The 25,310-nt window shown below is 41.3% G+C and overlaps 1 protein-coding gene across 2 annotated transcripts; it reads left to right on the forward strand.

Annotated features, from left to right (window-relative positions):
- Window positions 1–1,404: 1,404 nt before the first annotated feature.
- arid1aa (AT-rich interaction domain 1Aa) lies at window positions 1,405–24,608 on the forward strand. Of its 2 annotated transcripts, none has more exons than XM_055210540.2 (20): window positions 1,405–2,819; window positions 8,464–8,661; window positions 8,945–9,538; window positions 10,170–10,280; window positions 14,634–14,829; window positions 16,220–16,309; window positions 16,421–16,591; window positions 17,365–17,689; window positions 17,795–17,943; window positions 18,091–18,194; window positions 18,288–18,497; window positions 18,602–18,806; window positions 19,044–19,176; window positions 19,263–19,423; window positions 19,619–19,760; window positions 19,844–19,966; window positions 20,066–20,162; window positions 20,284–21,115; window positions 21,225–21,355; window positions 21,439–24,608. In XM_055210540.2, the coding sequence occupies exons 1-20, from the start codon at window positions 1,914–1,916 to the stop codon at window positions 23,341–23,343; spliced, it is 6,783 nt and encodes a 2,260-aa protein (XP_055066515.2). In that variant the 5' UTR covers window positions 1,405–1,913; the 3' UTR covers window positions 23,344–24,608. The 2 variants fall into 2 exon arrangements, with proteins under 2 accessions (XP_055066515.2, XP_055066514.2); XM_055210539.2 differs by having other exon boundaries at window positions 1,406–2,819; window positions 19,257–19,423.
- The last annotated feature ends 702 nt before the right edge of the window (window positions 24,609–25,310 follow it).

Here is a 25,310-nt window from a genome sequence, read left to right on the forward strand (position 1 = left end):
TAATTACAGCACAAACTCATATGTTATGCAAAAAATACTTGTATTTTATATATATGTGTGTGTGTGTGTGTGTGTGTGTGTGTGTGTGTGTGTAAATTTAATGATTGATTTACAAATGTAAAGAAAATAAAGTAATGTGATTATATTAATTGAATAACTTATTATCTATAAATTCACTATAAACTTAAATGAAGTGCTCTGATAATAGAAACTCTTCTGGAATTTGTTTTACATCCATGCCTTTCTCTTTCTCTGCTTTTTGGTTTTAAAATTACATCATGTTATATTTACGATTTTATGCTTTAAAATATTTCATACTACTCAAATTATATGCTTATCCCTCTAGTTACTTTTAGATAAAAGTGTTTGCTAAATGTACATGTAAAAGATGTCAATGTCTTTCTGTTTATCTAAATATAGAGAAAAACAGACAGCTTTATACAATTGTTACAAATGACTTCTAAAGAAAAGATAAAAGATCTGAGATCAACATTACAACAATTGTTCATCCTCCCCATACATTCTTTGTCTTATTTCCACATTCTCTGTATACATTTCAAACAAGATAAATCTATTTCAAATTCTCACAAGTATGATCTTAAAAAGTGTCAGAGGGGATCTCCCTACTTCACTAGAGTTGGTTAGCAATGCTAGAGGCTCTGCATTGCATTAAGCCTGTGCTGTGTGCTGTTCTGCCCTTCCCCCACACTGAGATACCAAAGCAGAGTTGTGCTGCTTTTGCAACCAGCAGAGCTTCAGCTCGACACAGAGAGAGAGAGAGAGAGAGAGAGAGCGAGCGACAGCGAGAGGCAGGCAGGGAGAGAGGGGGTGGGGAGAGCAGAGAACGAGAGACGGCTTGTTATTCTCCTAAAATGATATTTTCCCCCTAGAGATTCTTGCTCTATCTCTTTTTGGATTCCAAACTGAACCACAGTATAAATAGAGGGGCTTATTTTGTGATGATAATGTATTCTGCCTTTCAACCACTTTGTGTGGTTTATCTGATTTTCTTCTTGCGCTCTCTCTCTCTCCCTCCCTCTCGTTTCATTTTCACTTCCTGCTTGCAAACTAGCTCAACCCACCACCAACCCTCCCTTCTCTTATTTTCCTAACGCATTTTAATCAGCACAACCCCCTAAACATCAGTTTCTCATGCACCTCTACCAACAGTAAAATTACTTTGTGAGCCTGAAGGGCAATTCTTCAAACTGCTGGCCTGTTCTGTTAGATTTATGTACAGCATGCTGTCTTTCCATATTTGTATTTATCGGTGTGCTTTTAGGCTTGAAAGTAAATAAAGTAGGTGTGTGCGTTTGTGACTTTGTTTTCACAGCACAGGCAGTACCTCTCTAAAACCAGTACAGCAAGCTGCAGGGCAAGCCTATCCCAGGTTACTTCACATGCAACTAATACATTCCCTATGATGACTAGTTATACGATTATATTCGGCTTACTGTAGCTAGTTTAATCAACAAAATCTTTTCGAGGGCTGTTTTCAACCTTGTCGTTATGCAACGTCAATTTAACACCCCCTACCCAGCCCCCCTCGTCCCCGAATCCATTCCGTATTGTGAAGAAAGTCCAGCCCATGTTTTACCGGTCTCAGCGCACGTCGGTAAAATGGCTGTATGTAGCTGAGCCTCGTGCTGGTGTGATCCGTTCCGCGGCTGTAGTCTACTTCTGCAACAGAACCCCCCACAAATTCCGTGTCGGTTAAATTTCATTCCCCGGGAACTCAATTTAGGGTGCTAGAGAGTCTAAAAAACGGAGCCGACGGTGGAGTCCGGATTCGGTCCGGCGTGAGGGGTGGGGATGAGTCGGGACACGGGTAAATTGTTGTAAAACTATTGTATTTACATTCAATGTTCAGCGTTTGATTGTGACCGACTCGCCGAGAGGGAGAGGGGGGTATCATGGCCGCTCAGGTCGCCAGCGCTACCTCTCTCAACACCAGTCCGCCTTCCGAACTAAAAAAACCGGATCGAGACCCAAAGGAGGAGTCGGTACCGGGGGAGAAGCAGCAGGAAAATAAGGAGCCGGGATTAGAAAGCGGATCACCGGGTCGCGGGGAACTGCAGGACCGGGCCGATGTTGGAAATGCTGGGGGAGGAGGGGAGTCTGAGATGAAGAACGGGAACGGGAATCCGTCGAGGGTGAACAATAATCAAAATGATACCACCGGACCTGAAGGAAATAACCACCCCGGTATGGTACATCACCATGCACCCGGGTTTCCGCCACCTTCCTATGGCTACAGTCAGCAGTACGGCCGGGCTTTTCATCAACATGGCGGACAACAAAGCCCTGGCATGGCAGCTGCAGCGGGGCCAGGCGCGCTGTCGAGCAACATGATGGACCCGTATCAGCCCAACTCTCATGAACACGGCTTCCCTAACCACCAGTTCAACAACTACAGTCCGTACGGGAACCGAAGCCCGTACCCGGGGCAGGGCTACGGCATGAACTCTCCGCGCAGCGCTCCTCAAGCTCAGGCGGTAGGGGGGCAGTCAGCCAAGCAACAGCAGCCAGCAGCGGGAGGATCTATGGCTGCATCTTACAATAATCAGAGGTATAACATGGGAAATCCACAGCCAACATCTACCCCGACCCTCAACCAACTCCTGACCTCCCCGAGTGGTGCCAGGGGCTACCCAAACTACACACCGAGCGAATACAACAGCCAGGATGGTGCTAAGGGACCAGCAGATATGGGCAGCAGTGGGCAGTACGGTGGGGGCCATCCGGGTTGGCAACAAAGGACCCATCACCCGCCGCCCATGAGTCCTGGAAGTACCGGGCAGGCTATGGGTAGAAACCAGGTAAAATTACAGTTCTAGTACATGTAAAATCCTCATATTTCCCCCTAGCTTAAGTCATGTGAGTGGCTGAAATGCACTGTGCCTGCTATTGTCTGAGCAAGAGAGTCTATAAAATGGCTGCCTCCTTGGTTTTTCCAAGCAGCTCGTCTAACAGCCTATATTTTTGCTTAAAATGATTAAACTTGATTAAAACCTGCATTTATGGTTGGCTTCATCTAAATACTGTTGGTCAAATAAGTTTAAGACAGATCCCCAAGTGGTTTAATAATAGTGAAAAAGCAGAATGAGCTAAATACGCTTTTCCACCAAGGAGGGTTAAAGGAATTTAGCTGTTTCTCTTATATAAAGGTTTTGGTTTATTTACTATTTTGTCAAACTATAAGACATTCAATATACAGGTCTAAATTAATTGTGAAATTAATTAAGGCGTAATTAGCATAAAATTAGCGAATATTTTATGATGGAAAACCGTGTCGCGTAAAGACATCACGTTCTTGTCACATTTGTATCGTCTAATAATTCGCCATATTTTTTCCCGAAATGCATTTCATCAGCCTTTAATCCAATCTTACTAGTGCATCTGCTGAGAAAAAGCTCAGGTTTTAAACTGTGGACTGAATTGAATGTCGAGCCGTTTGTAAACACTAGCCCAGAGATTTTGAGTAAGTGCAGATTGGTTTGCAGTGGGATTTGAATTGTGGAGGTAAAATCCTCCTGTCAAAGGCACGAGACAGTTGGTCTTGGGTTGACATGCAAGCTGAGATCTGATTGGCTCTGCATCCTGTGCTCTTGGCCATTTATAATTACACATGATGTAACATTGAAACACATGCTCATTGCTTCATGTTGTCTGCCTCTCTGTTTGCATAGTTGAGTGTTCTTGTTATTCATGCATTTTGGAAGAATTATACGACCACATGCTTCTGTTGGGAGAAATTTTGTTTTACAATATGCAGTTTTTTAACTGCAACAATAAGACGGAGTATGCTTTATGCAGGTTTGTATTTTAATCTTGATGCTTGTGATATAATTAAACATAATTTTATCAAATTCAAAGGGAAGATGAGCTGGTCCTAATTGATACAGATGATAGTGTGTCTACTATCAATTATTATACATTTTATTCTAGGGATGCACCGAACTATCAGCCCCTAATTGGTATCGGCAGATACGTTTTTTCTTCTTCTTCAATTTTCGAAGATCGTCTGATTGGTTAAGAACAGGGCAGATTATATACAGTACTGTGTGTGTGTGTGTGTGTGTGTGTGTGTATCTTGAATTGGGTCACAATGACAGCAAAATTGCAGTTTGTACGCTCTGCACTTCTAGGATTTCGTCATGACATTATTTGAAATGAGTAAAAAGCAGAACTATTTGTATCTATCAGTATTGGTGAATGTCATTAAAAGTAATCAAATATAAGTATCAGCAGAGAAGTTTTGTATCAGTGCATCCCTATTTTATTCCCCATTTAACATTTATATAAGGCCTTGCGATGTTGACCTAAAATCATATCTCAGTAATTTTGTGCTGAATGGTGGTATATAAATATCCTGGTATATTCTATTGAGTGAAATACATATTAATGCAAGTCAAAGTCTTGTGCGAAATGTATCGTTTACTTGTATTGACACGGCGTACAATGAAAATAAAAATATACAGCTACACAACATCCGAGCTGCTTGGAAAGCTTATGTTTGACCTCAGTGTACATGTCTGGCAAAGCTTCTGTTGCAAGGAAGGAGAGTCATATCAATCCATACCGATATAGACAGTATTATCTCATCCCATATCCCGCTGGGAAAAAATACAGATATATTACCAAAGCTTGATATACTGCCCAGCCCTAATTTATATTATTTGAGAGACTAAAATAGTTTCTTGGATTCTGAACAAGAAAACATTGTGAATTCTCCATAGTTGTACCCACTTTTATAAAGTATGATGATGCTCATTGCCGCCTTCTTAGTCAGTCTCTGCAAGCTACTCTTGTCAATACGGGCCTTATCAAATCTTGATTGTTCAAGATACAACGTTATATTTAGGTCCTTTAGTTTTGTTTTTGTGTGAACTGTCAAATCTTGGAATCTTGCTTTTTCACAAGCTTTTATTTTTCCCCACAGTACTTTAGCACTTTTTGAATGGAAACGGTGTGATGTATTGTGATATTATTCTGCTCTGTAGTACTGCGTTTCTTCCCACTGCACAAGAGTGGAAGTGAGAACCTGTGAAAAAGTAAATTTAGTAAAATTAATGTGCTTTTCGTTGAATGGTGCTACACCATTCAACAACCTAAAACAGGCACCAGTATCACAGAACAGATTACTGCATCTAAAGTGTTCATTTTCCACATCCAAACATAAAATTTGATTGCCTGCGTCATGTTTTGACAAAACACTAAATGTTTCCTTGTAATCTGAAGTTTTTATAAATAAAGGTGACATTGTTGATTTTGTGTGTTTGAGCCATTTGAGGAGATAAGCAAGATCTCTAACCATCTTGGAAATTGTTTGTTGGAAATTAATGTTATTTATTTCCTTAAATTAGTAATAAGATCTGAGAATATAAACCCTAAAGAAACCGAGGTTATGATTATGCTTCACTTAAATCTTTGAAAGCACTCCTGTCTGCTTTCAGTGGATCTGTAAAAGTGTTCTGGTGTCCACCCCATCCCCCATGTCCAATCAGAGCGCCCGTCCAGCCGACTATCCTGCCAAGGGAGCCCTCGCTTTATCTTATGCAGATTAGCCATGTGCTGCCTTTATTTATTTTATTTTTCCAATCGGACACTTGAAAAATGTCAAGAGCAACTTGCCCCCAGTCATTTCATACTTAAAACACGTGCCAGACTGGTCCTTATTTCAAGGTTTGAATTCGAGCCAAATTTAAAACGGGCATCTAAATAATGATTTACTGGGGCAAATCCGATACAGTGACATGGTGTACTTTTTTTGTTTTGTTATTTTTCACATTGTGTTGTGTTTGACTCACTGCCCATCTGTGAACAAGGCACAGGCCAGTGATGAAGGCTTGTTGTTTTGTTATCTATTTCTTACTGCCTGGATTTCACTATATAAAATGCTATTGTTTTGAAATGTGTTAAATGTGACAAATGGAGTAAAAGAAAAGGTCATTTAAAAGTGCTGCAGGCTGCTGCTTGTGTTTAATTTTTGTCCATTTCCTTTTTGTAGCCAAAGGGGTGAAACTGTAAATGTGGCATTGTAACATATCAACATCATATACATTTCATATTAGTGTATTAATGTAGCTGAACTTGAACAAACATTGCGTCATTTGGTATTGTGAAACCAACGTCTGTTTTGTGTGTTCTGGGTAATTGGATGACAATTGAAAGAAAAGCTATGTGATTTCATTTAACAAGACTTTTTTTTAAACGTAGCACTTGATCATAAATCTAATTATTTGTTTGAATGTTAAAGGATTAGTCAATTTTCTCAAAAAAAAAAAAAAAGTCCAGATGGTTTACTCACCCCCATGTTATCCAAAATGTTGATGTCTTTCTTTGTTCAGTCGAGAAGAAATTACGTTTTTTGAGGAGAACATTCCAGGATTTTTCTCAATTTAACTTTATTGGACCCCAACACGTAACCATTTAAAATTGCAGTTTCAACGGAGTTTCAAAGGACTCTAAACGATCCCAAGCGAGGCATAAGGGTCTTATCTAGCGAAACGATTGTCATTTTTGACAAGAAAAATAAAAAAAACACACTTTTAAGCCACAACTTCCGTCTATCTCCGGTCCTGTGACGCGCCAGCGCGACCTCACGTTATTGCGTAATGTCGTGGAAAGGTCATGTGTTACATATATGAAACGCACATTTGCGGACCATTTTAAACAATAAACTGACACAAAGCCATTAATTAGTATCATTGGACATACAACAAAATCGGAACGGTCCTCTTTCTCCACACTTCTTATCACTGGGGCGTAGTTTCGCATGCGTCATCCATGACCTCTTGACGTGATGACGTATTGCGTGAGGTCGCGCTGGCACGTCACATGACCGGAGATAGATGAGAAGCTGTGGTTTAAAAGTGCATATTTTTTATTTTTCTAAGGATCGTTTAGAGTGTTTGAAACTCTTTTAAACTGCATTAAAACTGTTAAGTGTTGGGGTCCATTAAAGTCCATTAAAATGAGAAAAATCCTGGAATGTTTTCCTCAAAAAACATAATTTCTTCTCGACTGAACAAAGAACGAAATCAACATTTTGGAGGACATGGTAGTGAGTAAACTATCTGGATTTTTTTAAGTAAATGGACTAATCCTTTAATGTTTCTCATGATTTTCCTTCTGAAGTTAATATACAATGTAATGTCTTAGAAAGTAAACATCGGAGGAATAATTTAGGTTAAAGCAACAGCAAAATAATTATAGTATTTAAGTTTTACATGTACTGACGTCACATTTATTGCCAAGTAATTTATTTACATTTATTAAAGTGTAGTTATTTTTATAATAATAAATCTTAATGTTTTTACACAATATATACATATAAAATATGTACTTTACTATTTTAGATATTGTGTTTTGTAGGTCAGACCTCAACACAGGATGCAGGTTTCACACCGGTGCATTGTTGGGTGCCACTCGATGTCCGAAATTGTTAAAAGACGTGTCCAATAGTGATATTCAACTTAAAACAGCATGGCCCCAAGAAAGGTTACTGGCATAACACAAAATATTGTTTTAGTATTCCTCATTGCCAAAATGAACCTAAGCATTATGCTATGAAGTTTAATGAGCCACACAAACTTCGGCAGCATCAACGATTGTGTGAAATGTTTTTTTAATACTTTTTAAAAACGTTGATAAGCTTATTTTACTGCCTTAACTTGTATTGAGTTGACATGTTCTCAAAATGTACTGCTGTATAATACCTGCTACTCTCCTTAAGATTGTCTATTTTCGGTAAATTTATAACATACACTTTGTGTAATAAGTACAAATAAATGTTTACAGACACGTAATTTTTCAGTATTTTAAATATCTTCCCGTGCATGCAGTAAAATTGTCGTCACTGGTGCGTATCATAGTTTGGCTTCTAAAATGAAAATGAAGACCACTTGTAGCATTTTGTTGTCTATGTTTGTCCACATGTTTTATCCCCAATACTATCTAAAAACCCATTGATATTCCAACTCCTATATTTACAACCTGACCCTTCATCCTGGTTCTTTACACTAGCTCTCATCTCATTGCAAGTCATGCTGGACCTCTCGCCTCATGCCATTAAGCCGTGTGTCATTCATTCAGTGCCAAGTTTGCCGTCTTTTTACGAAAAAAGGAAAAGCTGGCTTGGCCGTGACTCAAGCGGAGCTACAGCTGGGATGTGTTAAAAATTCGGCAGACTGCCCTCCATTTGCAACGAGTTATATATAGCACTGTTGACTTCCTTAACTAAGCCTGAGCAAGGTAACAGTCAGGTTAATAACCGTGGGAATCGGAGGCAGAGCATTTCTGCTGTCTTTTTTTTTCATTTTCCACTATCGTTTCCCCTCTGGCTGTACTCTCTCACTTCTCCTGTGGTCTCCTGCATTTTTTTTCTGTCCTTGCTGTTCTTTTCCTGTCATTATTTATGAGTTGCTGTTACTCAACTCTTATGTCCCTCTTGTTTTATAGACTCCAGGCTCTATGGATCAGATGGGGAAAATGCGAGCTCAGCCATATGGGTCAGGTGGTCCTTATTCACAGCAGCCCCATCAGGGACCACCTCCAGGGCCCCAGCAGGGTCCTCCTTACCCAGGCCAGGGTTATGGGCCCGCTGGCCCTCAAAGATACCCTATAGGCATGCAGGGGCGTATGCAGTACAGCCAACAGGTCAGTGGTTTTCAAAAAGCTTTGAAGGAAGAATTCTTTACATGACGTCTGTTTGCATGCGGTGTTATATGTAAGAAAAAGGATCATTAAGTCACAGCGCATCACAAATAAAATCCATCTGTTCATTAGCAATAAACTCGTAGTCACAATTTTAATATGTACACAACATTTTGATTAAAGGAAGTTTTTGTTTCCTCGTTTGCATGTTTATCCATATGTCATAGAACCAGTAAGACAGAGTCGGGTGCAATGATCTTTAGTGCCATTCTGCTTGTTTACGCAGATGCCATCGTATGGACAACAGGGACCAGGGGCCTATGGGCAGCAGGGGCAACAGCCGTATTATGGCCAGCATGGCCAGGGTCCTCTCTCAGGCCAGCAGCAGTCACCATATCCCCAGCCTTCTGCTGGCCAACCAGGAGGTCAAGGACCTTATTCACAGCAACCTCACACCCCCCAACCATCTGGTCCACACGGACAGGCCGGTGCCCCGTACCAGCATCCCCACATGCCCCAGCAGCCCCAGGCGCAAATACCCGGCCAGGCCCAGTCCACGTACTCGCAGACCTCTGCGACACCCCAGTCTGCTCAGTCCCCCTATCCACAGCAACAGGTGCCTCAGTCTCAGCCTCCACAGCAGGGGAACTCGCAGGCCCCTCCTGCATCCCAGACCCAGCCCAGCTACCCACCCGGCCAAGGCTCCCAGCAGCCATCATCACAGCAGCCACCGCAGACGTCCACACCTGCATCTCAGCAGCCCGCTGGACACGGACAGATGTCGCAGGCACAGCCCACGACGTACTCCCAAAATCCCCCACAACAACAACAACAGCAGCAGCAGCAATCGCCATTTCAGCGTTTTCCTCCTCCTCCTCAGGTATTTTATAATAAATTAAATTGGTGCTTAATGAGTGAGTCTGGCATGATGTTTAAATGACTGTCATCATTGTGTCCTTGAGCGATGTTTGGTGCTTTTTGCAACCCATATTTATTAATGTTTGTGTAACTGTTCGTATTTACAGTTGCTGCAGTGCAAACGTTTGTTCACCGGCTGTGTTTGAACTAAATTGGATTTTTGCTTGCCGTTTTAAAGTTTGCATTCATTTGAAGTCTTGAATGCGTTTAATATAACAGTGCCATCACTTTTAAAAGACTCTTATTGGGCAGTAAAAACCGAATGTGCTATTTTTAGGTACGAAAACAATTAAACCTGAAGTAATGTACTGACAGCGAGACTGTAGGTGCCAACATGCAACTCTTGTAAGCCAAATAACGTCTATAAGCCGTATGGTTTTTACTGTCTTTAGTGACAGGTCAAATTGTACAAAATAATCCTAATGAGATCTTATTTTAAAACCATGGCAGTCGATCAACATCTAATCATACTACAACATTTGTCCTGTGACGAAAAAATAGTTTTCAGTTCCTGAAGTTGGACTTGTAGGGCAAAATTGTACAGCGTGCACCTTGATTTTAGTGCCTATAGAGTATATACTTTTTCCCAACAGGAGATTTCCCAAGAGTCTTTTAGCTCCCAGTCCAGTGCACCTCCCTCCACTCAGCCTCTGGCATCAAAGGGAAGTACAGAGGACATCCAGGGCAGACCCTCAAGTCTACCAGTAAGTCAGATTTCTCATTTTTTACTTTTTCCTCATCTTGCACAGGCTGTGTTTGACTATTTAATTGTGCATAATGCATATTTTATAAAGTTGACTTTTGGTTTTAAACCGTGTTATTATTGTGGTGCTTCTGCTGGGCTGATTCTAGAGGATGTTAATTCAGCATTATGCGGCTTTCACATAGGACGCGGTGTGCGCTGTGAAACCCATTCATTTCAATGGCTTGCGCCGCATAGTTTGTTGCGTTGAGCAAAGCGCAGCGGAGCGCAGCTTGCGCTCACGCCGCTGTCGAACTTCAAAATAGTATTCCTTATCCACTATTTAACGCAAATATAAAAACTGTAGTAATTCATTTAAAACCCCGCCTACTTTGGTCTGGCCATCAGAGTAGGGCTGTCACAATGATTAAATAATTGTCTCATCACAATTGTTTGACCTCATCGTGATGATTTCAGATCACTGCAATGATTGCACATCTCTTTAAAAAACACAAGGGGGAGCTGCAGAGCCTGTATAAACGAGATGGTAGCAGATGATGCTCGTTAACTGACAGTGTATTTAAAGGGTGTGTTGCAGGTTAAATTTTTCAACAAATTAGTGCAATTTGCTTGTTGATAATAAACATTTAAACTGTTATTCATTGTATTTTATGTTGTTGGGTATCACAAAACGGAATATAAAGTACAGCGGTTTGCAATGATTCTCCTTTCCCCCACAACGCACTGTATTACGTCACGCTGGGGAGAGAATTTACCAAACCCGCCTTGAGAGCATTGAGAGTGACTATAGAGAGACGAGTAAAGTACTGATAGCGCAGATTATAGATAGATAGATGGATGGATGGATAGAAAGATGGATGGAAAGATGGATAGAAAGATGGACAGACAGGCAGCCAGACAGACAGACTTTCCCGCTGGGCTGGTCTTTTAATAGTTGAACATTTCGAGTTATATTAGCAACACCGTCTGGTGGCGTGATGTGCGGCCGGTTCCCGCAGCCCGCTGGTCAAACTGTGCAGCCTCTCTGATCAACAAAGTATATAAGAGTCCTCAACCCGTTTGGCAGGTCCAACCATGTACAGGATTTATAAAAATACGGTGATCAATGAGCGGTTCCTCCTCAAATGGCATAGCCTGTCGTGATTTGAAAAGCTGCCGAACGCCTGTTTATTACAGTATGTATGCTGTCGGATCCGAGTGTGCTGCAGCTGCTGACCGCTGCTTCTGCATATAAAATGATCGTATGATTCGTTATGATCGCATAAACAATATAACAAGCATCCTTTTATTTCACAAAACAATATATTTGAGATATTATTTGTAGTGATGCACCGATGTATCGGCCACCGATATTTATCGGCCGATTTTTGATGAATTTGAAACCATCGGCATATCGGCAATAGCACGAGAAAGGCCGATACCGATTGTTTATTAATTAACTGCATAAAGAAATCCATTATATTTAAAAAATGAATTGATGTTGTTAATAAAATAAATGCTGAATAGCAAAAACCACCTTTCGAAGATTGTCATGCTGTCTTATTATATTTGTTTTAGCTTAATTTGTGCCTCTCTTATTATGTTGGTCAGTTAAATGTTAATTCGATCCAATCCATGTTCAGTAAAAATAATTTAATGCAGAAATAAACTAGCTAATAGGCCAACTGTATAGTATTGTATACAAGTGTTTAATATCGGTATCGGCATCGGTATCGGCCAGAAGTCGTCTGTTTAAATCGGAATCGGTATCGGCCCAAAAAAATCCTATCGGTGCATCCCTAATTATTTGATAGACTTGTAAGTGTGGATTAAGGATGTTTAAAAATCTCTTGCCTGGTGGTCAGGACATGAATGGATAAAATCAGCAGATTTGCGAAGTTTTATTTATCTCCACATATATCATAAATAATAATTAGCATGGTAACTTTGCAGTATATAGGGTTAGGTTATATACCACATTATATATTTCCTACGATGTATGATTTCTAAATTATATATGTAAGTATTAAACAGCAATCTCTATGGCTCTGGCTGAGGCTTTCTCCACTTCTCCCCAACGTGACGTCATCGCCGAATTGCGTAAAAAACCCAATAATACCAAAAACGTAAAAAAAAGTTGTCTTTAGGACCATTTTTGAGACATTTTAAAAATGATATACATATTTTGAGTGATTTATGTACCCATTAATCGACAGTGGTGGTTAACCTGCAACACGCCCTTTAAACAATTCCTGCAAAACTTTGATAAGCAGTACGAACTGCCAGGTAACACTTACATTTCCAAAGCATTGTCAAATTTAATTTAATTGCTATTCTTAAGGATCTGTAAGGAATTGATTTTTTTTGCAGCCACTACAAACATTTAATTTAAGATTTAATTTAAATAATCACAACAATGTGTGAAAATTATTTCATGAACAAACAAAAAATGTATAAGAATAAAATGTCAAAGCAATAAAACAAGACAATTAATCATCATAATCGCCAAAGTTCTAAAACAGGCAATTAATCGTCATAACCATGAAAATTTATTAGACAATTAACCGTAAGCCAAATTTCATAATCGTGACAGCCCTACATCAGAGCACAAATCAATTGGCTGTGCTGAACCCAGCGGCGAGCGCACACCACGTCCTATATGAAAGCTGCATTATCTGTGTGCCGATTAGTCGCGATTAATCGTTATGCAGTTTTAAGGAACATGTTACCAAAATATGAAAATGCTCTCAGCCTTATACCAACCCAGATGCATGTGACTTTGTTTTATCAGTTGAAGACAAAAATTTTATACTGAAATGCTGTCATGTTATTTTGTTAAACGGTGGTCATCATGGCAAAGCTCCAGAAAGCAAGTACATCTATCATGAAATAATCAAAATGGCTTAAAGTGGGTTAATACGTGTCGTCTGAAGTAAAAGGATTGATGTTTTGAGCTTATTAACTGATCAATGCACCATGTATCATCCATAGCAACACATCAGTAACGCCAATATCTAATTTGTTCTCGCATGTCTCGTGACAAATTAATCATGAGACAAGCGACAACCAATGACATTCTACGTTATCAATGTGCTGCCATATTGAACTTACTGTGCTGTTTTTGTTCAACGGCTATCTAGAAAACTTATTTCTGATTGGCCAGTCATAGCATTCAGTAGTTAAATGTGCCATATAATGACCATATCTTTATATAAAGAATACATGTACCTGGTGGTACCCTATATATACACCAAAAGTGTACATTTTAACACTACTGATTTTGCTGTGTGTGTATGGTCATTTTGAGAAAATATTTACGTGACTCCCATATTATCCCTAACATGCTATTACTTGTAACCTAAAATCTTAGTGTTGTCGGTTCATTCAGTACCTCTGCATCCTCGCCGTGTGATTTTTGCTCCTCCGTCTGCAAGATTTAATTACGTTTGAGTGTGTTGTGACCTGCCAGACTGTGTTTAAAAGGACACATGGAGAGACATCCAGCTGTGCTGACTCAGCACACGTGCTGCCGTCTGCTGTAGCCATGGCAACTTCAGGGACGCTGTGATCTCACTTTTTTCCCTCCCAGATGAGATAAATAAGGCCAGCAGCCTTTGGCGGTGTGATTGTATGTGTATGAGAGCACTTGAGCGTAAGTGTGTGTCCCAGAAAAAAGTGTGCCAGAGTTCACTGTTGCGTGGATGAAGCTGTCGCTGGGGGAGTCAAAAGTTTTTGCTGTAAAATCACATTTGCAATTGTAGTGCTGATTTGATGATTTTCAGAATATGAATTCTTACGGGTTTTTTTTGTGCGAGTATTAATTTTAGGGCAAATTTTTACTACAACATACATCCTGCTTATTTGATTAATCATGCTTTTTTGGTCTAAAAATTTGACCCCATGTGTAAAACACCCTGCTAAAGTCATTTTTTGTGATTTTAAATTTTTCTATATAAAATTAAAGAGCATTCTGTGAAAATATAACCTTCAAATGTATTTCTTCACTATTGACTGAGTAAGGTCATGCCAAAGATTGAAATCAAACTGTGATGCTCCTAATCTCATAATTCGATTATAAGACTTTATCTTGGGTTTCACAGACAGGGTCACAGATATTCATTGGACCGTATGTGATTTCTCAAAGGCATTTTTTTTAATTCTGTAAAAGCTGGATGTTACCCACTGAAGAGAAAATGGTGGTTGAATAGAGATGAAGCCATTGAGAATGTTGCTTTGCAAAAGTAAAAATTAAATTTAATACATTAAAGTAACCAATAATACAAGCACTACCATTTTAAGGTAAAATTTTTTTGACATTTTATCATGCTTTGAATATTTTACATCTGACCCAATGTCAATCTTTCTCTCTAAAAAGGATCTCTCTGGCTCTATTGATGACCTGCCTACTGGTACAGAGGGCACTTTGAGCCCTGGAGTCAGCACATCTGGGGTATCCAGCAGTCAAGGAGAACAGAGTAATCCTGCACAGTCACCCTTCTCCCCCCACACGTCTCCCCCAGTGGGCTCGCCTGCATCTCGCTCTGGCCCTTTGTCCCCTGCCACAATGCCAGGTATATAGTAAACCTTAATTTAGGGGCAGTTCCCAGACAGGGTTTAGATAAAGTCATGACTAGGCCTTCAATATTAGGACATTTTAAGTAGTTTTAACAAACCTCATAAAAACAATGCCGGTGTGCATCTTGAGATATAACAGTGATATATGTTAAGAAGTGTGTTTTTAAATTAAGGCAGCTCAAACATGCATTTTAGTTTGGGACTATGATAAAGGGCTCATTAGAATTGTGCGTAGGCTACTAGTGGTTCATATATACTTCGCCGTCGTCGTCTGCGTCAACGTGCAAAAACGCATGCAGAGCGCTGGTAGGCAGTAACCATGCGTGTAACCACAAAGCAGCTCAACCACCAAAGAAGCAGCAGCCCGGCCAGAAAACCCACAAACGAAGAAGCAGCAGCAGCTTGATGTGTATGTTTTGAGAAGACCAGCAGTGATGGAAGTAAAAAAACCAGCGACGTTAGTTGCAGTTTAAGTTAAATCACTCCTCAAATTGGCCAATTTTTGTTCTTACCTCCGCAAACAGACATACCCATGACTAGGGATGCTAACAATTAATCAGTCTTCGATTTAAGAATTAAATCGATAAAACTTAGCGATTGTCGAAAAAGCAAGCATGTGTGCGCGGCGCCTGTGCAAAGTACATACAGCTGGTGAAAACAAGCTGTAGAAGTTAAGTTAGCCATGATCACAATGATGCTCAATGCCAAACACACACCTGGGCTTTTTAACATCATGCGAGACGAGGCTGGCTGCTAACGCAACGAAATGGCATCCGCAGTGGATCTGATAGGGTCCGATACAGAAAATGCATACGGTTAGGATACTGAAAGCAAAGACTTTTTTTTTTAAAACACCAACTATATGGACTCATTTTACAATCCCACTAGCATGTTATTCAGACAAAATAAAATCTTTTATTTCACGTGAGGAAGCTTGCATTTTTACACACACTTTTATGTCATTGGCTGTAGCCTATGCCACTGCAGTAAAGGCTTATTGCACTATTATATTTAACAAGTATTTAATTGATTGATCGTTAATTTAAACGTTCATCGAATATGAGAATTGCAATAAATTGACATCCCTATCCAAAAGACAGTTTTTTTTACCTGATGGGTGGGGTTCTAGTCAACCAATCACAGCGCTTTCGGTCCGCGTAGAACTGACGCGCTGTTAAAATTTTTGCGAGGTGCATGTCAGGCTACGCAGAGCTTCACACAGATTACAGCCTAGACCTTACACATGACTATAACTTGGGCTTAAGCCCTGTCTGGGAAACTGCCCCATAAAGTTAACATAGTTTTTTTTTTTTTTTTTTAAGGGAGATCAATACTATGACAATTATTGATTATTACAATAAAATCTGTGCTTTTTTATATTTAAAGGGAACCAGATGCCTCCCCGTCCTTCAAGTGGACAGTCTGACGGGATCATGCACCCTTCGATGAACATGCCTGGCATGGCCCAAGACAGAGGTAACTCGGGCTAAAATATTTTTTATATTACAACAATACAAATCCTTGGTCTCCATCAACATGCTCTCCGTCTTTTGTTATATTGTAACATTAATTTTATTATTTTCACAGCATATATTCAGAGAAACCCTCAGATGGCACCCTACGGTTCTCCACAATCTGGATCTGCTTTGTCGCCTCGTCAGTCTTCTGGAGGCCAGGTGCATGCTGGGATGGTTCCTTTTCAGCAAAACAACTCTATGGGCAACTACGGGCCTCAGGGTGGTCAGTATGGGCCGCAAGGTACGTGTTTTGATTGTAACGGTCTACAAGTAGTTTTCGAGAAACACTATTGTGATGCATATTAAATCAATGTCCTGTCTAGAAAGAGTGACGCAGTTTGTAGGTTCATTCTGTATTCAAGTGTTTTATTAAAGGTCTTTCAACACCAACTCTTTCTTTTTGCTGTCCCTTCAAATCCTCCTCACTCTTACTCTGTCTTTCTTTATGCGACCAGTAGATCACAGTGGGTCTATTTTTAGCTCCAGTAAAAAAGGGAGTTGACGTAGCATGGCTCACGTCAGTTGGGCTGCTACAGTGACTGTGGGTTAGAGCAGAACTGCAAGCTGCTAAAACGCTCAAAAGCCTGAAAGTCTCCTTTTCAAACCCAGCAATGAGGCGTCCATACTCCACAACATTTGGCTGATGCTTATTGACGATGGCCAGAAGTAAATTGTAGACTTTTTGCTTTAAAAAATTGAAAAATTTGAAAATAAAACTTGGTGGATATGTGTAAAACATGGTGAATGGTTCCAATTCAGATTGTTGAGATTCATACTCTTCATATTCTCCTTTAATCCCCTTCACAAAATAGGCACCGTGTGTGAAATACTATTTAAATAAACATGATAGCCATTATTAATAGTTTATTTTAGTAATATAGCTTTTGTAGGGTTGCTTTGCAATTCAACGTATTGTATAAATGTAAAAAACAGTGCAAGCATTGTTTCGGTGGCCTTGACAATGTTTCCAAACAAACTTTGTATCATATTACAAATTGCCATCTTCCTCTTTAGGTTTCCCTAGGCAACCTGGTTACAGTGGCATGCCTAATGCCAGTTACTCAGGTCCTGGCATGGGTGGAGCCATGAACCCTATGTCTGGACAAGGAGGAGGGCCAATGTATCCTGGCATGCCTTCTGCTAGGATGCCTCATGGCCAGATGGGTGCACGTCCTTATGGCCCGAACATGGGTCCCAACATGAGTCCCAATGTGGGCCCTAATATGGGCAACATGCCGCCTCAAGTAGGATCGGGGATGTGCCCACCCCCAGGCCTTAACAGAAAGCCACAGGACGCTGCAGCAATGCAGCACGGACCAGCAAACTCCATACACAACAGGTACACAACTGGAATAGACCTTGCACAACATCATCACTGTCTAGCATTCATTTAAATTTGACCAGTGAGCCAGCTTGAGGTTAAATGTTGTTTCTTCCTTCACAGACTACCGGGATACCCCAATATGTCTCCTGGTCCGGGTATGATGGGTTCAGGTCCTCCATATGGACCGTCCATGAACAACATGCCAGGGATGATGAACACCCAGGGTCCTTCCTTCCCCATGGGTGGTAACATGGCCAACAATACTAGTGGTAAGCTAGAAAACAGACTTAACTGTAATTGTATACAAATGTAATAAATTTTTTTGTTCAGAACAGACGAAATACGACATTATAGTTTTCATAAACCAATATCTTGCTATTTCAGAATATCAGATGAAGTATCTGTTTTTCTCTTAGGCATGTCTCCTGGTCCGGATTTTGGGATGGATGGAAAACTAAGCCAGACACAAAAAATAAATAATAAAGCTGAGGGGACACCTAAGACAGAATCAAAATCCAAGGTTTGCTTAAAATTATGAAAGAGAAATAAAGTCTAAACTTCAGTTTTCTGTGCTTCATATGTAACGCCTTCCAAAAAAATCTTATCTGCTCAGAAGTCAAATTCCTCCACGACAACCAATGAGAAGATCACTCGATTGTATGAGCTTGGCCCAGAGCCAGAAAGAAAGATGTGGGTGGACCGTTACCTGGCTTTCATTGAGGAGAAAGCTTTGGGCATGAGTAACCTACCAGCTGTGGGACGCAAGCCCCTTGATCTCTTCCGCCTCTACATGTGCGTCAAGGAGATTGGAGGTCTTACACAGGTAAGAGGAAATGTGTGAATAATGTTCATTTTTGTTTATTGTTGTTATTGCACCCCATTTTCTCTCAAGGATCTTTGCTTATATTTAACTGTGTGTAATTGCAGGTAAATAAGAACAAAAAATGGAGGGAGCTGGCCACAAATCTGAATGTAGGGACCTCCAGCAGTGCAGCCAGCTCTCTGAAAAAGCAGTACATCCAGTGTCTATATGCTTTTGAATGTAAGATTGAGCGTGGAGAGGACCCACCACCTGACATTATTTCTGGAGAGACCAAAAAGAACCAGGCCAAAATTCAGCCTCCCTCCCCAGGTAAGTGCTGCTATCTTTGACCCTTAAGTTACAATGCCAAGTCCATGGCAATTTAAAATGTACACCACTTGTTGTCTTGCAATTCCAAATTATAGTCGGGTAGATTAATTTTACCTAATCTTTATCAGGCTTACTCTATTTTTATTGTTTAATGAAGACATTTTTTACTACTAGTGTCAAGCATCTGCATATTAATATATTACTTTTCCCCCATCTCAACCTTTTTGCATGAAACAGCTGGTTCTGGCTCTCTCCAGGGGCCGCAGACTCCGCAGTCCACCAGTAGCTCCATGGCGGAAAGCGGAGACCTAAAGCCTCCCACTCCTGCCTCTACCCCACACAGCCAAATGCCCCCAATGCAAAGTGGCAGGTGAGTTTTGGTGGTGTTATTCGCTTTCGTTTTCAGTTTGATTTGGCTGTGAACCACTCCTTACCTGCCCTGTTTCTTAGGAGCAGTGTGAACCTGCAGGATCCTTTTGCTGATGACCCAGCCTTTTCTCGGAGAAACACTATGACACCCAACTCCGGCTACCAGTCGGGCATGAGCACTCCAGAGATGCCTGGTCGAATGGGACCCTACGAACCCAGTAAAGACCACTTCAGTGGCATGCGTAAAGGTACATTTCCTGTTTTTTGATGTATTAGATATATGTGGTGCTAAATTTGTTAGATTCGACAAAAATTGATCAAATCAAATTTCCACTACGGTGTATATTGTAAACCGTACCTGTTGTTGTAGTTTTATTGCATATGGCTTTATGACCTATTTTATTATATACACAAGGTGTTGAGATATGTGTTTGTGGTTCTAGTTGGAGAGCAGTTTATACCTGGTGGACAGGGACCCAACAGCGGTCTCGGTGATCAGTTCAACAGGGGACCACCAGGCCCTATGGGAAACATGCCTATGGGTCAGAGGCACCAGTATCCATATGGTCCTGGTTATGACAGAAGGTATTATACTGAACCTATGTTTTATATTTCTAGATTTTTCCTAGGTTTTCAGTTAGGTTAATGTTTCTATTGAAACTGTTTAGGCCAGAGTCAGGGATAGGCCCAGAAGCCAGCATGGGGCCTGGAGTGCCACAGCCAAACATTCTGCCTGCTAATGCTGAATCTGGGATGTATTCACCAAATCGATACCCTCCACAGCAACAGCGGTCAGTCCACTAATCATTTATGTCGCTCTGTTGTGTCTAAACTTTATTTTATTTTGTTGTATAAAACATGCATTATTTTGTGTCACATGTTCTGTGAAGGCATGAACCGTATGCTAATCAGTATCCTGGGCAGGGTGCGCCTCCTGGTGGCTCTTATCCGAATCAGCAGCCTGGAATGTACCCACAGCAACAATCGGTAGGAGACTCTTTTAGTTCCTGTTAATGAAACGATTTCATGTTTTTCAATTAGGCTTTGTTGTAATGAATAAATTTGAATTAAAGACTATTCATGTATTTTAAATGTAATTTGCGTTTAGAACTACAAAAGGCCAGGTGATGGAGCCTACCCACCAGCTAAACGGCATCATGATGGTGAGATGTTCAGTGGACCATACAATGCACAACAGCCACCGTCACAGGCTCCCCCTAGTGGTCCCTCAACTGGTCAGCAAGAGATGTTTAACCAATATAACAGTTCTTATCCTGGCTCAGAGCACCGTCCACCTGGTCCTCAGAATCAGTACCCTTTCCCCTTTGGAAGGGATCGGATGCAACCAGGGACAGGCCCTAACTCCCAGGGTTCCATGCCGCCTCAAATGATGGGCAGTCCAATGCAGTCCGGCCCTGATGGTCCTCAAGGTGGCATGTGGCAGGGCCGAGGTGATATGGGCTATGGTAGTTACCCCAACCGTCAGGGACCTCCTACCGGTCCCGGACAGGGCCCTGCATACCATTCAATGAACCGATCTGAAGAGATGATGTCATCCGAGCCACGCATGAATCACGATGGGCAGTGGCCTGGCCCACGACAGCCCCCGTATGGCCCTGGTGGTGCAGGCCCACCAATGACTAGACCTTTGCAGTCCAACTACCAGTCTCCCCAAACCATGCAGAACCACATTCCACAGGTGTCAAGCCCCACTCCCATGCCCCGGCCCATGGAAAGCAGGACTTCGCCCAGCAAATCACCCTACATGCCTCCCAATATCAAAATGCAAAAGGCTGGACCTCCAGTCCCTGCATCTCACATTGTACCTCCCCCAGTACAGCCTCCACTAATGAGAAGAGACCTGCCCTTCCCTCCAGGCTCCCTAGAGGCCACACAACCCGTTCTCAAATCACGCAGACGTCTTACCATGAAAGAGATTGGTAAGTGGTTGTTGACTGTAGTGAATGTCTGCATATTCTTACATTGTGCATATGCATCCTGAAACGGTTTACATATGAAATTCAGTTATACTTTATGCTCCTGTAATAGGCACTCCAGAAGCATGGAGAGTCATGATGTCCCTAAAATCAGGACTGTTGGCTGAGAGCACATGGGCTTTAGATACCATCAACATCCTGTTGTATGATGACAACAGTATTTCAAATTTCAACCTTATTCAGGTAAGTTATTGTGCAAAAAATATAGTTTTGCATCAATGATTGAACGTTGCTAACATGCTAATCTGTTATTCGTTTTCTTAAAGCTCCCGGGTTTCCTGGAACTAATTGTAGAGTATTTCCGCCGTTGCCTCATTGAGATCTTTGGCATCCTGAAGGAGTATGAGGTCGGTGATCCAGGACAAAGGGCTCTATTGGATCCTAGTGTGCTCAAAAAAGATGAAAATACTGTAGATGACGAAACACTGATAGAGGGCATGGAGGAAGACGGACAAATGGGGGAGGAGGAAGAAGGAGAGGAAATACAGAGGTCAAAACCGGAAGAACAACACATTGCACAAGAACCTCTCCAAATTAAACAGGAGGACAAGCTCATGACTTGTGAAGAATCTGTGAAGAAAGAAGATGGGCAAGCAATAGACGGAGAACCTAATACTTCAGATCCACCATCCCTCGAGGTGGCGGTGGCTCAGGAGAGGCCAAAGCAGGCTAGCAAGTTTGATAAGCTTCCTTTGAAGGTTGTAAGAAAAAATGATCCTTTTGTGGTGGACTGCTCGAATAAACTTGGCCGGTTGCAGGAATTTGATAGTGGCCTACTGCACTGGAGTATTGGTGGAGGTGATACAACAGAACACATCCAGACACACTTTGAAAGCAAGATGGACCTGTCACAACTACGAAAACGGTTTCTTCCTGTCCAGGCCTCGGACAAAAAGAAAGGAGTGCCGAAGGATAGCCAGGCACCTTCACCGTCATCTAGTGAAGAGCACAGGAAGGAAGTGGATCGACAACCTTCTGAACAGTCAACTACTGAAAAGGTGACTAATGGAATTTCAGATACGATTGACGAAAGGCCTGCTGACTGCTTAGAATCTGAGGGGAAATCAAATGTAGAGAAAGATCAAGAGAAGCAAGGATCAGAGACGACAACTCCAGAGAACATCAGGCCTGCACCTTCAAGTCCATCGTTACTGGGTCAGCGCACCATCGCCATCTTAGAAGATGAGCCACACAGCAAGGATGAAGCTCCACTTGTCACACTTTCTGACTGGCAAGATTCTCTCTCTCGTCGCTGCATGTGTGTCTCCAACATTGTCCGCAGCCTCTCATTCGTTCCAGGCAACGACCTGGAGATGTCAAAGCATCCAGGGTTGCTGCTACTACTGGGTCGCCTTTTGCTTCTCCACCATCGGCATCCAGAACGCAAGCAGGCCCCTTTAACTTATGAGAAAGAAGAGGAGGTGGATGAAAGCGTTGGCAAGAAGAAAGACGAGTGGTGGTGGGACTGTCTGGAACTGCTGCGGGAAAATTGCTTGGTTACTCTTGCCAACATCTCAGGCCAGCTTGATTTCTCTGTCTACACTGAGAGCATCTGCCTGCCACTGTTGGATGGCTTGCTCCATTGGGCTGTTTGTCCTTCAGCTGAAGCCCAAGACCCCTTCCCTAGTCTCGGGCTTAACGGTTCATTGTCCCCTCAGAGACTAGTCCTGGAGACCCTCTGTAAGCTCAGCATTCAGGACAACAATGTGGACCTCATTCTGGCAACGGCACCTTTTAGTAGATTAGAAAAGTTGTTCGGGAACCTTGTACGACTAGTCGGAGAACGAAAGGTGCCTGTCTGCCGGGAGATGGCAGTCGTGTTGCTAGCCAATCTTGCACAGGGTGACAGCATGGCAGCCCGTGCCATTGCGGTACAGAAAGGGAGTGTAGGGAATCTTTTGGGCTTCTTGGAGGACAGCTTAGCGGCTACACAGTTTCAACAGAGCCAAGGTTCCCTAATGCACATGCAGGGAACACACTTCGAGCCGACAAGTGTGGACATGATGAGGCGAGCTGCTCGGGCTCTGCTTGCTTTCGCGAAGGTGGAGGAGAACCACTCTGAGTTTACGCTCTATGAATCACGGCTACTGGACCTTTCTGTCTCTCCCCTTATGAACTCTATGGTGTCCCACGTCATCTGTGATGTACTCTTTTTGATAGGCCAGTCATGACAGCTGTGCGGAGCTATGGCTCCACCTTCTCTGGTTTTCATACTTCCCCCTTGCCTGCCCTCCCCCTTGGTGAGTGGGGACTGAAAGCAGAGGAAAATGACTGTTTCGTTTTTTTTATTTATGCAAGCCCTTTCATATTACACCCACTGGCCCCCCTTTTCTCTGCGTCTCACTTTGGGAAGGGTGTCACGAATATGCTGTGGATCATGAACCAGAGCCTCAACACACTGACACAAACTTTAACACTGATGCCAACTTGATGACACGGACAGGGATCCCAACTTTTGTGTCCTGTCTGAGGGGAAAGTACTTTTTATAATAAAATAAATAAATGAATAAAATTAATAGCTTAAAAACAAACTATTTACCAAAGTTACTGTCTTGTTTACAGTGAGTTTTGGGGTTAACTGTTCCTTTGTCCTTCCCAAGAGGGTGCAAATAATACACAGCTCTTGTTCACATTTGGAGTCTAAATAGGCGGGTGAACCCTTCATTGTTTGGTGGTTGTATTTTGATGCTACACACAGTCAACCTTACTTGGAAGTGTGTACAGCAGAAATGAGTTATCATTTTCTGTACAGTACTCTGAAACTGTTACTACAACTAATACTACAAACATACTGCACTGTTCCACACGGGACAATGTTGGCTCGGTTTTTAAAGTGTTTTTAAACATTAGTTTGCTGGTGAAGAGAATACTCCCCAAAGTATCATGAACGTACAACACCCTGACCTCTTCTCTTTAACCCTTGATTGTATGAATTGACCCCTATAATGAAATCACATCCTAGGACTGGTTTTCAACTTGAGATGCAGCTCTGGCTGTACTGTATATAAGATGTTGTACATTTACACCCCCTTTTCTCTCTTTCTCCCTCTGTCTTTCACACTATTGCTTCTTACCCCTTTTTATCTATCAAGAATGAGAACGGACACTCAAGTTGGGTTAATTGCATCGATATCCCTAGGTATATAAACTGAACCACCGTTTGGCCTCCACGGTTCCTTCATAGTGCTGCAAGCAACTGAAATATTTTAATTTCATCTCCTGGTACAACTAAATAACTCTAGATGAAGAAACACAGTTGAGATATTTTTTCTCCAGTGATATGAATTCTGCATATTTGTATTTCAGACTATGTAGCTTAATGTAAATTCCTTGTTTTTTTTCCCTTTTTGGCTCAATGAATATCATTTATTCACTATGAAATCTTTATACTATATGTTCCACGTGGTAAGAATAAATGTACATTAAATCTTGGTAAGATGTTTGTGATTATTTTTATTATGTTTATTTATGTTTAAGGATGTGGGCCTAGCAGAATTCAGTGCTTAACAATATTAAGTCAAATCATGCCATTTTGCAGCTGCTGTTTGTACATGTAATAAAATATATTGAATACATTGGTTAATATTCTAGTTCAATATAGTTCTAGTGCAAGTGACTAGTCAGTTGAAAAGAGTAATGGATTACGATATAATTCTATAATCCAGTTGACCAAAGAAAAAGTTGAAGCAATATTACCAAAACACAAATAATCATTTTCTATATTTGTGGGGAAAATATCTTAAGGGCAGTCCAGTTGAAATGGACAATACATCAAAAATAGCTTAGTATATATATTTTTATATACATATGGGACGTTTCCCGGACAGGGTTTATCCTAGTCACAGACTAAGGGGTGGTTTCTCGGACAGAGATTATCTTAAACCAGGACTAGGCCTTAGTTTAATTTCCTTAATTAGGAAATATAATTAGTTTGAACAAATATGCCTTACTAAAAACCATTACTTGTGTGCATTTTCAGGCAAAACAAAGGGCACTGATGTATTTTAAGATATGTTAGTCCATTTTTTTTCAGTTTGGACAGCTCTTACATGTATTTTAGTCTAGGACTAGTCGAATCCCTGTCCAGGAAACTGCGCCTGAAATAAATGTTTGAGCTGCTTTTATTAAAAAAAAAACC

This window comes from Misgurnus anguillicaudatus, chromosome 10 (genome assembly GCF_027580225.2).
Source record: "Misgurnus anguillicaudatus chromosome 10, ASM2758022v2, whole genome shotgun sequence".
NCBI lineage: Eukaryota > Metazoa > Chordata > Actinopteri > Cypriniformes > Cobitidae > Misgurnus > Misgurnus anguillicaudatus.

Coding starts and splice junctions, on each gene's coding strand:
- arid1aa (XM_055210539.2), top strand. CDS start 1,914: ATGGCCGCTCAGGTCGCCAGCGCTACCTCTCTCAACACCAGTCCGCCT. Junction 10,281..14,633: donor GCAGACCCTCAAGTCTACCA/GTAAGTCAGATT, acceptor CTCTCTAAAAAG/GATCTCTCTGGCTCTATTGA. Junction 21,356..21,438: donor CAAATTTCAACCTTATTCAG/GTAAGTTATTGT, acceptor GTTTTCTTAAAG/CTCCCGGGTTTCCTGGAACT.